This window comes from Anopheles aquasalis, chromosome 2 (genome assembly GCF_943734665.1).
Source record: "Anopheles aquasalis chromosome 2, idAnoAquaMG_Q_19, whole genome shotgun sequence".
Taxonomy (NCBI): Eukaryota; Metazoa; Arthropoda; class Insecta; order Diptera; family Culicidae; genus Anopheles; species Anopheles aquasalis.
Window position 1 is genome coordinate 86,513,147 of NC_064877.1, and position 16,217 is coordinate 86,529,363.

The 16,217-nt window shown below is 51.3% G+C and overlaps 1 protein-coding gene across 8 annotated transcripts in view; it reads right to left on the reverse strand.

The window, feature by feature from the left end:
- The window catches only part of LOC126573115 (serine/threonine-protein kinase 24), a 48,552-nt gene that overhangs the window by 11,442 nt on the left and 20,893 nt on the right, over positions 1-16,217 (reverse strand). For 3 of the 8 annotated variants that reach the window (XR_007607986.1, XM_050232989.1, XM_050232990.1), the window contains exons 1-2: positions 15,453-15,567; positions 3,237-4,611 (exon numbers count right to left, since the gene is read on the reverse strand). The exons of the other annotated variants lie outside the window; for them this stretch is intronic. Coding sequence is in view for 2 of the 3 variants with exons in the window: in XM_050232989.1 (XP_050088946.1) it covers positions 3,237-4,028 (792 nt within the window). In the remaining variant the exon portion in view is untranslated. Of the gene's footprint in view, positions 1-3,236; positions 4,612-15,452; positions 15,568-16,217 lie in introns of those variants that run through there. 8 annotated transcript variants of the gene reach the window in all.

Here is a 16,217-nt window from a genome sequence, read left to right on the forward strand (position 1 = left end):
CGCGGAAATAAAACAATAGGGTGCCATGCGGGATGCGTTTAACGCGTATCTTATCGCGAGCGGTCCGAGGGTCGCAGCAGCTTAGCGAAGAGCTACCTGCACACCGCTGAGTGGGGAGTGTTCTTTCAATCGGTGTGGATGAAGAGACCATTTCAGAGTGGTCAGAAGAGAAGGGCCACAACTCGGCCCTCCCCGGCTCCGGCGATTGATAATGAACATCGACTTCCGATAGCATCGGAATGCGAGAGCGTGCTTCAGTTCCGTGTCAAAGCTTGGAGAAGCAAGAATGTAATGTCACTATCACACAGAGAGAGAGAGAGAGAGAGAGAGAGAGAGAGAGAGAGAGGTAAGACCTGCCGCCTTCCTCCTCCCACACGACGTTTATTTGTTGATTGTTTTATCAATCACGCGGCGGCGACAAGAAACTCATTTCTGAGTGGTCAAACCCCCAAGCACGCGGATCGTTTGCGCAGTCCAGCAGACGCCTCGGACCACCATCACCATCAATTTACGGTTTGTTTTGTCGCCCTTGAGCACGATCGCTTCACTTCAAGAATGCTCCGGTCCACCGGCCACAGCCAGATGGTCAACGCTGGCTTGGCCATCGCTAAATGGATTGATCAATCAACTTTGATAGCGCAACACAACACTGCAACACGGGGTGGGCGACAACGTTATCGTACGCAGGTTGCGCACAGATTGATGGCGGACACATGGCAGATAAGGAATCAATTAAACATATCACATCGCATCCACCTACACCAGGGCAGGCAGGATGAGAAAATCTATGTCCAAACCAAACAGGATGTAATGCTGTTTTGCGCGCCCCCTTCTTTCCTCGAACTTGTCGATTGATCTTCGAGCCCAACATGGGCGCGCCCTTGAGAACAACTCAATAGGCAATATAGACTAATTGTTTAAAGCGAACCGGTCCGGTTCGGGGCTCATAATTACAGCCAGCATCCGGAGAAAGCGTGGAGCATCATTTCCGTTCACGATCTTCGAGCGCAGGTTGGTTTGTGATGGAAAACAAATCTGTCTGCGATCGGTTCCGCGCTTGAGCCATAAAGCGAGCCATCTAAGATGCGAAACAGTACGGGAAGGCTCCGATTAGCAAAAGGAATAGCACCAGAAGCAGCACCAGCGGTAGCAGCATCCCATGGAGGAAGGAACTCGATTAAATAAACAAAAAAAAAGTCGTGATCCGACCAAGTTGGGATCCATGGCGCAGTGCACGGTCAGTCCAATCAAAACACGGTTTACGGAGGTAACATTAGTGTACCAGTACCAGTGTACACAGAGTATGCGAATCCAATCGGAGAAAAATGCTATCCTATGATGCCGAGATGAAATCCCCCCCATCTCCCGATCGCACGTTTCGCATAATAATGCTCGCCAAAAAGGGGGGAGGAGGGCCTCATGGAAACATGGAAATGGAAAACCAAAACTTTCGATACACCCTTTCCCAATGACGGTACACGGTCCCTGTGTGCCTACAACACTCCAACACCACCACCACCTTCAGGCCAGGAGGGACGATTAGGCGTTTGGGAGAAAAGTGAAATCATTCCGCACGGTCTCGGATGGTGTTTTTCTTTTTTTTTTTTTCGTTCCTTCAATTTTTTTGCTTTTCAGCAATTTTCTTCTATAATTCCTCACGATCACGGAGGAAAAAGTGTACGAAATGCGAACCACCTGAACGGTGGTTAATATGCGAAAGTGTCGATAAATCGTTGTCCGTTACATAGGCTAGGCGGTTCTCCAATCGCACCAATCGAAACGGAACTCCAAAGTCCAGCTAAATGGTTTAATGGCAATACTTGACCCACACGCCGCCAGTGAGATGCCCTTTCAAGGTGCAGCATCAGCAGCACCGACAAGACATTGAAACGTTGGCTCACGAGCACCAAATAATATCTCCCAAAAATGTGTGCTAATTAATGCCTCTCGGTTTTTTTTTTCGGTGAATGCCACGCAGGAGGTCGCAAGCATAAAACCTAGGATTAACATAAACGTGGTGTGAGGCCGTCAGCACGATCGAACAAAAGCCAAGGCCCAACCTGGTGGGCACCTTATGTGGGAGGGAGAGGATTGGAAATGATTGCCCAACGTGGCACCCGATCCATGGCAGGCAGAAAGGGCACGAAAAGAGTCTTCGACGAAAGGATTTAACTTCAACGACGTCGACGATGACGAAACGGCGAAGGTCTGCACAATTTCCCTTCGTTGTCCTACCAACACCACCGCTAGCTCGTCTTCGAAAAGGTGACAACTGATTGGATTGCAGCGCAGAGCTGGAACGCGCAAAACGACGACAGCAACTCGCAAAAGGGCTAATGTCGCAAGCGCCACGGAACGAAAAACCGCCACCAACCCTGCTAAGTAAAGGTTACGAGCGTCTATTTAGAACAAGCGATGGAATCGCGTGGAGTGGCAGCACCACCAGCACAGATACAGCGATGAACTGGATGATCTAGATTCTAGAGCAATGGCGCAAGAGTGATGCCCAATTGTTGAGGGATTAGATTCAGTTTCAATTGAGCTGGAAGTAGGAGAACCAGCTGGACCACCATGTAAAGTGTGTCAGATTGCGCCATCGGATCAAGATTGAACCTCTCCGCAGAAGCAAACTTTTATTTCTACCGGTTTCAAGTACGTTCACTGCTGAAACCCTTTTAAAAACGCGAATCATCGATTGTGTTTTTAATGCCGCGGGTGCTACATTCACTTCCGTTTTGTGTAGATATTTTGTACCGTCACGAAACAACACACGAAGCATATCAATTGCTGCACTCCATACTGCCTGTCTTTCGCTCTCTCTCTCTCTCTCTCTCTGTAAGGAAGCGGATGCGCCCCTTCATGCTTCTCCATATAAACATCGACATAATTGTCAAGATTCCGTCACACGCGTGCACGCGCGCGTACACTTGAAAGAGAGTTTATTAAATTAAACAGTGACAGGAAGTGCGCCCAAGGGCAGAAGAGTGGTGGTCACGACATTAGAGAGAAAGAGGAAACGACGACTCAAAACAAAGCGGAGACCGGCCTGCCAGCCTGTCGCATAATACTCCGGTGGCTCATGAAGAAAAACACCTTGACGAAAGTAAATGCGGTTGAAGGGGTGTGGTGGTGGTGGTGTGCCGGGTGTAATATTGTCCATCCACCGCAGCAGATCCAATTAGTCCCAAGAGCGGTAGAGATACGGGCGCGAACAGAGAGACCTTCTTCCAACTCACCAATTCTTCCGGTTGCTGTAAAAGAGCCCGGCCACCGTCATTGGTGACGTGACTCGTCGGTGACCGTGGTACCATACCGTGGTACGGATCTCTACCACCTCCGCCGCCACCACCATTGCTGGACAGCAACGGAGCAGAGGAAGAGGGTGATAGCGGTGGTAACTGCTGACCACCACCGTTACGCGCTGACGACTGATGTGGCACAAAGTTCGGCGGAAGCGAATGCAGCTGCTGCTGTGGACTGTTGTGGCCATTGCCGTTGTGATGAAGGAGGTGATGGCCGCCACCGCCGTGACTGTTTAGCTCGTACATCGAGAGTGGCCGTGGCGGTTTGATACCGTGAAGGTGGTGCTGCTGCTGCTGCTGCTGCTGATGGTGGTGCAGATCGCGGTGATCGCGGCCACCACCAGAACCATGGTAACCGCCACCACCACCACCACCATTGCCATTATAGCTGGCACTGGAAATCTCCGGAAACGAGGGAGCTTGCGATAGTGGTTTGATGTCGTAGTGCGGCAATTGCTGCGGTTGATAGCGGCCACCCCGTTCACCACCGTTTTGGGAGGTTGGATGGGGCAGGCTGTAGGAGTTTCGGTAGCCGGGCTGGTTCCAGTGCGGATTACCGTTGGGCAGTGTACCGGCCGTACCATGTCCGACACCTCCTGGACCACCACCATTGCCGCCGTATACCGGACCGGGGTGATGGTGGTGGAGCGAGTTCGGACCATGCTGCATGGCCGCCACCCCAATGTCTCTCCACATCTTGCGCGCCCTTTCCTCGTCGCGCTTCATACGTAAATCGTCGTCTGCACTTGGGTAGCCACACACTCTTTCTCATTCGGCGTTCCTCGGATACTCCTCTTCCTCTTCTGTCTCTATCACTGCCTGATTGCTCAAGATCGAATCACTGTGGATCGACGACAATACAGATCACTCGGCACATCATTGCCCTTCGTCTTCGGCAGCACTTGATCGCTCACGATCACCACCTTCGCCTTCGATCAACTTCGCTTCTGACTAGAGCCACTTGAATTCTTGAGAGCACTTGAGAAGAAGGCACACCAATCTGCTGCCGTAACTTGATCCTCGTTCTGCGTCACACGAGTAGCGCATGCACTAACTGCTGCTGCTGCTGCTGCTCCATCATCATCATCATCATCGTGATCTGCATATACCACAAGGTATCGCTGACATGTTATGACGTGCCGGTGCCATTCGCTACGCTATACGCTTTCAATTCACATGCCCCAGGTGTATATGTACCCCGACGTGTTGCGGGCGGGGGGGACCCAGAGGTGCTCGATCTATATATCACTTGCTGTCACAGTTGGCGCAAATGTCAAACACACGTACACTGCTGCAAACACTCGTTGTTCTGAGAGAGCGAATTCGAAATATTAATTTATCCACCTCGTTCTTCGTGCGTTGAAACGAGATATCCCCCCCCAGGAAGTGGAGCCACATACAGTCACCTCGCACCACCTCAGTGTTCGCATTTAGTTCCGGCAGGGTGTTATGATAGCAGCAGAGAGCGAGCAAGAATTATGTTAACGTCGGACGATTTATAGCTGCACGGGCACAGACTCTAGTAACGATGCGTGAAGACATGGCAACGATTATCTCCCGGAGCCAGCTAATTGTGTAAAGTCTAGACGCGGTCTAGAGCATCGAGAACGAGAGCGGCGCGAGGTCTGATTATGTGGAGGTAGCTGGAGTAAATAGGAAATCCGGACCCGTATGTAGTTCAGTTCCATCAATCCAACCAGCTTTTCCATTTGGACTAACTCGGGGAAAATACCTGACAGTCCACACAAACAACACGTCTAAGGTGTCGCCTAATGATGATGAAGTATTTACGAGATTTGGGGGGGACTGACCACCGTTGGCCAAACAGCAGCAGGAGCAGGTGGTTGATTAGTTATCCCGGGGGATTCCACGCACCCAAAAGCCCATCATTTCGGTTGTCGTTACGTCTAGTCCAACGCCACCCAGGGTCATTAGTAACACATCTGGCGACCGCAGCAACGCATCAATCAACAATCTGTGCCACAAAAGCAGAACAGAGGCCAACCCTTTGAGCGAGAAGCCAGGGAACAGCACAGTAACGGATTCGTTGTAATTAAAAATCGACTCCACGAGAGCAAGAGAGAGAGAGAGAGAAACAGAGGGCGCCCCTGGTTGCCGACGATAAATTGTTAAAAATCAATCAACCATATCGATCGACTGGCCACAGACCTCTGGAACAACGGCGAGCCGAGGGGGATTGATGACTCGGTGTACAGTTTGGCGGAGGAGCTGCATTCGTGATGCAGCTTCGCTCGTTCCAAAAAAAAGACCCGCCACGAAGAGCAAAAGCATAAACTGTAACAGTCAACGAAGAAGGTGCGAAGGCAATGGACTCCTCCCCCCCTCCCCTTAACGGTTGATTGATTTTATGCTCGAAGGCCCTTCGACCACGGATCCACCACGAGCGATATGATGATGATGCCGATGACCACGAACCCCGCCGCTTCCGAGGTCGATTGCAGAACCGCAACAACGGAATTATCGATTCCTTTCTCCCTCCTCCCCTTTTTTTGCACTTCCTCCAAACACCATATTCTCATCTGCATGACTAATAAATGAAGTTGAGAAGGATGACTGCAACAGGCAGCAGCAGCAGTCAGTGGTGCGTGTCCGAGAGAGGGACATCATTATGTTTGCCCATTGCCGATGATCGTTAATACAATCATAATGACAAGGCTGCGTCGTGTGTCTGCCAAGGTGCCAAGCGATGGGATGATGATGATGGCGATGATGATCGTGCTTAATAAATAACCATTTCTTAAACGAATATCCGATGAGACGATGAAACGGCCTGACTGCGCCATTCAAATACAAGGGGATTCCGAGCGATCCGAGCGACTCCCAAAAGATGTTTTACGTGATGATGAGGTCACTAATTTCATATTCCAACCGATCCACAGACCGTACCCTCGTAAATAAATAATCATTTCTTCTCGCCGTCACCGCAAGGTATCGGGAGTGGCCCGAGACCAGTTCGGATCCATTCCGTGCTACCGGTTGACGAACTTCGTTCAAGTCGTCGTCGTGGGGCAATGCAATCCGTGGCCTCTCTACGATGCAACAACAAAACCGCACATTAAACCGCTCGCTACTCGCACACCAAAAAGGCCGTTGTTGTGTGCACTTCAAATCCAATTAGAATAGTCCCGCGCACGCCCGGGGCTTGGAGCATCTTGGAGCAGCAGCAGCAGCAGCAGCAAGCACTGAACACTGAAAGGATGATGCTGATGCCACGGTACACGGGTTGTGTGTGCAGTACCGAGACTCCCGGAGACCCCGGAACATATAATTTAGCCCCGAACAAATCCGAGCAAAACCCAGTAATTGAGTTAAAGGTGCGGGCCCCACGTCGTCGTCGTCGTCCGCGTCGTTCGTTGTCGTGGGGTTGACGGTCCCAAGATGCGCGCGAGAGCCAGAAAGGGGAATTGGATTTCCCTCCGACTCCGGGTAAACGGAAATTGTTCTGCGCTTCTCCTTCACGGCCGTCCAGGCCACGACACGGGGTGGTCTGAACGGGTTGCACTGCAAGAGACCTCAGCAGAGAGCACTCCCAGCACACCGACACAGGCGGACGCTGTCAACGCGTGGCGCCCGCTGGAAACAAGGCCGTACCTTGGGCGGAATGAAACTTTCCCATTTTCCCACGACGGTGGCCACCACCGCTCGACCGCTCGACCGCTCTCGGCGATGGAAAAGCGAAGCCAAGCCAAGCCAGCCGAGGCCATCCGGCTCCCGTGAAGAAGGGTTAGCGAAGTTTAGAGGAGGGACCGGAAACGAGCTCGCTGTTGCTTGCTTGCCGAGCGGCGAGTCAAGAGAGTTTGTCAAAAGTTTCGAGCTTCGGGTATGAAAAGCTTCATTTCATCTTGCGAAGTGCATGCGGCGTCAGTTTTCAGGCTAAAGTTCCCTCAAGTCATGGCCATTGTTTTTGGCCTCAACCGAATAAGGCTCGGCTACACCCACTCTCTGGCGCTCGGTCCACTGCCTCCGTGCATTAAGCTATTAAGGTTTTCCAACTTCCATTTTCATCATTTTCCAACAATACCAAATTCACACATACTGATGCACGTGCTGTTCACACATACAGTGCACGCAGCGGTGGTGGAATGCAGGAAAATGGTTTGTTTTTTCCGATTCCGAACGGACTTTGAACGGTGGACGGAAGCGCAGAGACAGCAGACGAAGAGGTTGAGACAGCATTCCGAGGAGATCTCCGTTCAAGGTTAACAGCAACAGCGGGGGATGTCCACTGCTTGCTGCTTCTGCTCTTCCGCAGTAGGTGCTAGTGTGTGCGTTTGAGGTTCGCACACATCGTCATCGTCTGAGAGTGACACCTTCCAACAAAAATGTAGGTTAGATGGCACCACCACCCGCAGTGGGGTCACTGTTTCTCTCTAACACACCCCAAGTGGCCCCCCACAACACATAAACGCAGTCAGTCGGTCAGTCAGTCAGTCAGGCCGGTTCCATTTTAGCTCCGGTCCACGGAATCCACGGTCCCTACTCGGCCCCTTGTTGCTGGTCGTGGTTGTCGCCACCAAAAGGGGTACAACAAATCGATTCAAGTGCCACCACCCCCCAGGTGGGCCGGGGCAACAGGTTGATGAAAAAATGCTAATATTAAAAAGCAACATTCAACCCCACTAAACGCATACATTCACACGGATGCGAGGGGGAGTGAATTGACTTTCAGTCGCACAAACACAGACACAGACACAGAGCGATGTGTGATTTGCTGGCAAAGCTTTAGGGGTGCGTGGACCACCACCCCCTAACGACGAGTTGGGGCCACTTGCCGGTCGCGATTAGAGTCGCCGGACGGACGCAAAGCGAGTTCAATCTGGTTGATTGACGGAATGACCGACGGACGGCGGTCGGACCGACGATCACAAACGGTCTACTCTCCGTTATAGGCCCCGTTAAGGGACGAGGGCCAGGTTTATCACACAAAATGGCAACATGTTGAACGATATGGGGGACCTGTGTGCGGTGACCGCAGTATACTGCGGAGCAATCGATCCGTCGACGACGACGATGTGTGCTTCAACCTCACAACAAATCCGGACATTGGAGCAAAAGCTTTGCATTGATGCACGGATGGCGCACCTGATGATGTCTGGCTGACTGGTCGGAAATGTTCCCGGGGGGGGATTTGCCTCGGCTTTCCTCACGTACACTCATGCCACGCCAAGCGGCCACTGCTATGTGCCACTTTCATTGTTTTCCAAACTGTCACTATGATCGGTGAGCCAGATTGCTGCAGCTCTGTAGTGTGATGGACAGCATATGCTGACCAAAGAGGGACATCATTTCCGTTCCAATAATCGCTACGCCTTTAAGAGGTTCTTTGGGATTTGAATTTCATTCAAGTGTTGACAAGTATTCGATGTCTCCTAAATCCTATCCATAACTACGTTTCCTTCTAGCTTCTTATCTATTCCTTTAGTAGAACATGTTGAATCTGTTATGAGAAATCTATCTTTTATACTACATTCTTTACCTAATGCAGTTTTCGATTTTGGCTACCGTTTTTTCACTTTTGTCAATTTGTTTCTATTGGAGCTGTGTGAAAACATGTCGTACACATATGAAGGGATCTAGAAGAAAGTAGTTTATTATTTTATCGTAGGGTACTTGATTTCACGGATTACTATTCAACAACAATTCCTCTCATTTAGTGAATTGTTGTACAATTACAGTTTTTCTAGCTTCTAAATTGTTCGTGTTCTCTTCTTACACTTTTTCTATTTAAAAAAAAACCTTGTAGACACCGTTTGTCAGCTCGCTGTTCTTATTAAACACCCGCAAGGACACCTAATAATGATCCATTTAGTTTCGGAATCGAACGTCCAATGTCTCTCCAGCCCCTCATTAACATCTTAATCGTTTCTGGTACGGTCGTCTAGCAAGAGACACAAACACAAACAGCAATCAATTCGCTACACGATCATGGCGATCCAGTTAATTAATAGCCATTTCTCTCTCTGGACAGCCTCTGCCGAAGGCCATACAGAAAATTCCTTGATACAAATAGGCTGCGCTCTAGTCATTCAAAGGTGCAGCCTTGCCACCTCCTCCTGGCAACGGTCTAGTGCTCTCGCGACTCTCGCGATTGATCGAAGGCTTGTAATAAACAAACAAAAAACTAGCATCGAGAAGAACAAAAAATCAAACGTACATTCAAACGTCCGTAACAAAATGCAACAAAAACAAAAAGGGCCAACCACAGACACGGCCAGTGTAATGATGATGTTGAGCAAATTAGCTACGCACGGACGGTTGGGCAAGCAAATGGCCGCGGAATGCAACATATTAATCGCGTAGTGCAACTGTGGTTGATGTGCAATAGCAACGCCGCAGAATGTAGACGCGCTTTCCAGCCCCATCTAATGATAGCAATCGGTTTATCGTCCATGCTTGGGCTTCTCTTGCCAGCAAAATGCGCCTCTGAATGCAATTAAACGAAGCCTGGTGGTGGCTTTTTGAAGAGACTGCGTCCTACGCGTATCATCTTCAAGATCAGGTCCATCCCTTGGGATACAAAATTCCTTCCAGCGTGAGTCACCAGGTCAAAGGAATCAAGATTTTCAGCAGCAGCAGCAGCAGCAGCATCAGCGGCAGGGCAATTAAAGTCAGCGATTTATGTACGTTCGGCGCATAATTTTGCTGGCAAGCTGCATTCTGCGTCAGGTCACAAAAACTGCAACGCGGTCCCGCAGTAGAGAATGACTATTTATGAGCCAAAGACGTCCAGTACAGTCCAGCCACCGAGGAAGAAGGAAGGTGGAGACAATTCATCATCGCTTAGAGGTCAGAAGGTACGGGTCGTGGTTTGGGCTTGGCGTTGCAGCTATTTTTGAAACCACATCGGAACGAACAATGGGGAGGAGACAGTTGGTTGCGACGCCCGGCCCATTGCGCAATTGCACTTTGGCAAACCCACAACAACGGTTCCGTGTCTCTGGCACGTGGCTTTGTGCTCCTCTCCGGTACGTAGGAGGACCACCACGACATTCCGAGAGGAACCGGAACCCGGAAGACGCTTCGATGCAGCAGCAGCAGCAGCAGCACTTTGACAATCGATAATCGATGCCCTCTTGTCAGTGCTCTGAGGGTGCAGCACGAGCCAAAACAATGCAATATCGTCCGGGTTGGGCATGTCCGGATGTCGTGTCAAAGTTCGAGGCCAACCGCTGGCGCAGTCGAGTGTTGGAGGTTTTATTTTGGCACCGGAACAGGAATGCTGCGCCCGGTAGGCGGCTGTGTGTCAACGCAACAACATGCAACAACACGACCTGCTTTGGGGTGCGGCGATGGTGCTGTTGTGTGCGATTGTGATTGTGATTGTGGGTTGGGCGCTAGGCCGGCTCTTGGTTCAAGGTGACCAACCTTGAACGCAACAACTGCAACACACCAGCAGCATTCGAGAGTGTCACCCCCCTCGTGTTCCATGCAAACAACACGGAAACCTGTATTATCGAGCCAAGCAACAAGAGAGAAGGAGAAGGAGAAGGACAGGCAGCACTGGGTCCAGCGCTGTACGGAAAACCAAGGAATTCTCGTGTCGTGGCCTCGGTGGTCGGGTCTCGGTGGAAAGATTTACGGACCGTGCACACAGGCCACATGGCAGAGAGCATAATCGATCACCACTCGTTCGCTTTAAAGTATGCAAACCCGCTGAGCACACGATTGCCATCTGTGCTCTCCTTTTTCGGGGGGTTTTATTATCTCTTGCACCACACACTGCGGCGCCACAACTCACAACCAGTCCAAAAAAGGGGCCAAAAATGCCCCAAAAATCAAAACCAATTAAGTCGTCCACAAGCGAACACGCGTGAACGCACGCACCGTGGCCATTTTTAACAAACACACTCCGCACACCACTCGGAATGGAAACCTAATGCGAGCGGCTTAATTTTTGAGTGATTTTTCGTGACCATCATCGGCGCAACGTCACCGACACCGATTCACAACCGAGCTCGCGTCGCGTCGCGGATGTCGAAAGATGTGCTGCTGCTGCCGCTGCGCCTCATGTGTGATCTGTGATTGATGGAGAAAGGTGTGGGGAAGGTGGTGAGGCAACTTTCGAAGGAGAGGCCAAATCATGGAGCTAACGAGAAGACCACAGAGCTCGACATACATTCCGCTCTTTCTGTCGATCAGATGTTTTTTTTGTTTGAGGAATTTCGGAATCGGAGTTTCGATACCTCTCGCTGTAACCTGGTGTCTAATGCGATCGAATGACATGCAACCGAATGCGCCGGTGCAATTCATTGGATTGCAGAGAGTTGCATTCGATCGTAGATCACGAGATCGCGGTACTGCAACACATAAACACACTCGCAGACTGTCATAATGACAAACATTGGCAATGATCTCACTAATTGGCGATCGCTACCTAGATTTAGTTTGATTTTCCTGCTCGATCACGATCAACTAAAAATGGAGGAACTTGTCTGAGCAGCACACCAGCTACTACCGAAGACCTTAAGGTCTTAAAAACTCCTCCCCAGAATGGCCTACGGACGAACTACCATATCGAGAAGAGGCGAGCGAGCTGCCATCTCCTCTGAAAAACCGCGAACCACGATGACGAAACATCATCATGCTGCTGCTGCTGCTACTGCTGCCATCGACGGCGGCGTCGTCATCGTACAAGACAAATGATTTTGTCGTCCCATAAAACCGGAGCAGCATTCTTCGACCTCGGTGCCCTCCGGGCTCTGGCAAATCTCAATCACGACCGCCGGCAGGCTCTGTCCATCAGGGAGTTATATCATCGTCTGCGCCCCTACCGGTGCCCGATGCCGGTGCCGCTATTGCCCAAGAAATGCTTTATGCAATCGAGCGAGCAAAGGAGCACTCTAGCGTCTAGCGAGAGGAGATCGATGCCGTCGATGGCTACTAGCGACGCGAGATATGCTATCACTTTTGTATAGGCCAGCCACACCACGGTGGTATCTATGTCAAAGCTGGTGGTGCGATGATGTTCGCAGCTTAACACACGGCAGCTCGCCACGGTGTGAAAGGAGTAGCATGGCAGTAGTGCTGCTAACCTGCTTCATTGGGGCCACCACCACCTCTTAAGTGCACCATAAACGGTGAACTCCACGAGCCGCATCCAGAGATCGATAAAGCGAAACGGAGACGGAGAGACAAACGGAAAGAGAGAGAGGGAGAGAGGCACGCACGCTCGCACGCACAACCGTTACCCAAACTTTGTTCCCAATTTCTGGAGCTTGGCCCCACTAGGCCTCCATAGACCCCATAGGACCCGTAGACGACGCCGTGGTGGACTATGGTTGGGAAAATCAAAAGTATTCCCCTCTCCCAGATTTCAGTTTCGAGCTTTTGGGACCTCGACGGCGACCGTGGCCACTACCTACTACGTGGTCTGTCTTCCATCGAATCTCCAAAGCTCCCCGGGAACGCACTGGGGCGCGCAGAAGAGTATCGAGCGCGGGAGAAAGTAGGTTACCAGAAACCTCGCTCGCGGTATGTTTGGTTAGTTCGGTATTTAGTTTCTCCACCACCACCACCATCACTACCACCAGTACCACCTTTCTCTACTCCCACAAAAAAAAACGCACTTCTTCATGGACCTCGAGACACCGTGCGATGTGTTTCGGTGGATCTCTCTTCTTCTTTCACTTTTGACCATTCTCGCTGGTGACCACCGGTGCGCCACCAGCGCATGTTATCGAATTCGTACCTCGTAGGAGGCCATCCATATTCATATCAGCGCAGCCAGCGAGTCAAGTGAAAGACACCACTAGCAAAGCACTAGAGTCAAGGTCTCTCTCTCGCGACGAACCGACCGATTTGCATACCGATATCTTGCTGCTGTTAAATCCTTTCGTTTCGCCAACCAAACAAACAAGCGCACGCACACAAACATGTGTATTTATTGGCAGGAATCAATTTCAAATTCACAACTTCACGTCTTTCCCCTGGCCGTCGAATCGGAATTTGACATTCGCACATCCGAATTTGCTCCTTGGAAGCTCCCGCGGTAGATTATGAGAAGAGCGAGGTGATGCGCGGTGGGCTGGACAACGCGACGGTCACCTCTCACCACCCCCGGTGACTGCCTGACTGCTCACATTCTATACTCCGCACTCGCTCCTCGCTTTATCTTTCACAAAAATCCAACCGGTTCATCGAACAGGTTTGGAGTGGCCGGGCCGAGCCACCTGAGCCCAATCCAACCCACAACGACGACGCCAACGATGTACAAAAAGGCATGGCGGATTCGGGAATCGATTTGTGAAAACCACTTTCTTCGTTCACCGTTGGTGAGTGGCCACGGATTGACTGTCTGTGTCCGAATTGAAAGCCATGGCAGCCCCGGGAATCGTTCGTTGTGATGTTGTCACTGATAAGACGCCGCTGTACCAATTCCACCCCACAGCAGATACTGAACTTGAAAAATAAACCGAGCAAAAGTGCGCCTTAACCTGCTCCCTGGCCTTCTCCCACTCCGGGGGGCCGCCGCTCGTTATGCTCCACTTTTCATCGGAACCATATTGCCTGCCTCTCGGTACAAGCGGGCTGGCCGGCCCACGGCTTTCTCACCCCATCGCCTGTGGCCAGCGGATCATCGGATTTGGAATCCCAAAACGACGACGCTGACGCTGATGGCGTGCCGCGCCCAGCACATACACTAAATCAATCTGTGGTGCGCGTTGTTGTTGGTGGTGTACCGTCTTCTCGTGGCTCCGGAATAATAAAATCGTTTCGTTCGTCGATCATTTTCGGAGCAGCGGATCGGTAAACACCTCACCTTCTTTTGTGGGCGAAATACAGCACACACAGAGAGACAGACACGGACGGACGCCGGTGCGTGTTTCGGTTGCCTGATAAAGTAATTTCTCTGGGAGATTAAGCTGGCACGCTGACGACCCAGTTGTCACCCAGGGATGAGCCACCTCGAGGACACGTCGATGCCTATTACACTTTGTTAATTGAAGTGCTCCCCTGGTGGCATCGTGGCTGAACTATCTGACTGGCTGGCTGGCTGTGCTTGCCATTTTGACGCCGGTAGTGTCCCCCGTGTTTCTGTGTGTCATTCCGGGAGCAAGTAGTCTTCTCCCTTACTCGGCTGATGACAATGAGCAGCAGGGTTGGCGTATCCCTTTATCATGTTGGCCCCCTCCAGGGCACCAGGAAGAATGCCCCCGGAGAATGACACGAAGAATGTGTATGTGGAGGGCCCAAGGCCAACACATCATCACCATCATCCCCATGGCATGGTTTTTCTGCGATAAAAAGACAATAACAGACACATCGCTCACTGATCCACCGAGGGGGAATGGGTTGCGAATACGAGTTGCCTTGATAATCCCCCCTACAAGACTCGCCCTGCCCCGCTCCTCGTCGTGAAATGGAATCATTCTCGATTTCCCCCCGCGCATGGGTTATGGGGTGTCGTCTGTTGTGCTCCAGGGAATCCAGGTGTCTTTTGCGTATCGAGCACTCGCAGCACTGCGCAGCGAGCAACCTTGAACACTTGGCTTGGCTGAAGAAGAAGATACTGGTGCTGGTGCTGGTTCCAGCCTCGGTCGTCACGGTACAACAGCACACCACTCGTTATGATTACTATTTCTCGAGCAACAAGTGAACAGCAATGAGATATGCACACAGACAGACACAGACACACACAGTCGCTCTCACATTTGGCTAAAATAACATTCTCAAAGACACACTACACCCTGCCAGACACACGTACAAACACATACAAAACAAGTACAGTAAGAACCCTTTCGAGAACGAGAGTACACTCCATTTGGAATACGGAGCTGAAGACGCGCCCTGCGGCCACGGTGAATGGTGAATCGACGTGGTTTTGTCTGGATGGAACAATTCAACACATTTTTCTCACGATCGTGGATCGTGGGGATCGCACACACTAGCAGCTCGTAATAACAACGGGCTCCCCTTTCTGGCAACGATGCTGCTGCTTCACTATGGCGTGTCACGGAGGCGGAGGTCGAGACTCTCCCGTGGACCTTCTTAAGGTTGAACACGTGTTCAAGGCTACGCGCGCACACACTGGATCGCTGTAAACCGTTTATGCACCCCATTTCGCGTGACAATTGGTCACACCAGGCCAGAAACGGCCAACGCGGCGGCGGCGGCGGCGCAAAAACCTACCCCCGAAAACCCGAATCCAACGAACGACCTGATCGCGATCGAATGCCCGCCCGTCTCGAGAGGGCGCACACGTTCGTCGTCTCGTCGGCGCGAAGTCTCTTCTGGCCGAAAGTTCGACACAAACTGCGCGAACGGCTACGGTACGATCGGCGCGCTGGCGTGGCAGGCAGGCAGCGTACGAACGAACCGCGAAACCATCGGCGTCGCGTCCACCTTCTGCTCCTCCTCTCGTGCCAGCGTCGTGCCGTCGTGGGGGGAAGCAGCTTGGATATTACGGTTGCCGTTGTGCCGTTGCGCGCCGCTGATCTACAGCCAAGTTCCCCCCCGCACATCATTCTCTGTTCCTTAAGGTCTTCGTTGGCTTCAAGATCTGGATGGCTGGTAGGCTGGCTGGCTAGTTATAAGCCGAGAACCATAACAACAGAGCTACAGCGCGCCCACAAGCCGTTGAAGGTGCGTCACGCAAGCTCGGGGGAAGCCGAGGCCGAGCCCATGCTGCTCGACTGATGCGCGGCGAATCGAGCAGCTATGTGTTGCGCGACATGTTGAAAAACGCTTGGAATTATGTAGAAGCGTTTTCTGTGCGATCGAAGCGTTGCGGAACGTTTTTTTTCAGCGAATCATGTTCGATAGTTTTTTACAATATTTTCTAATTTTTAACACTAAAATGAGGTACCATAAACTTGGCCAAAAATATTAAATAAAAGGATTAATTCCTCGCTCAAGTGTGTTACCATGATCCCGCCCAAAACATAAACATACCAG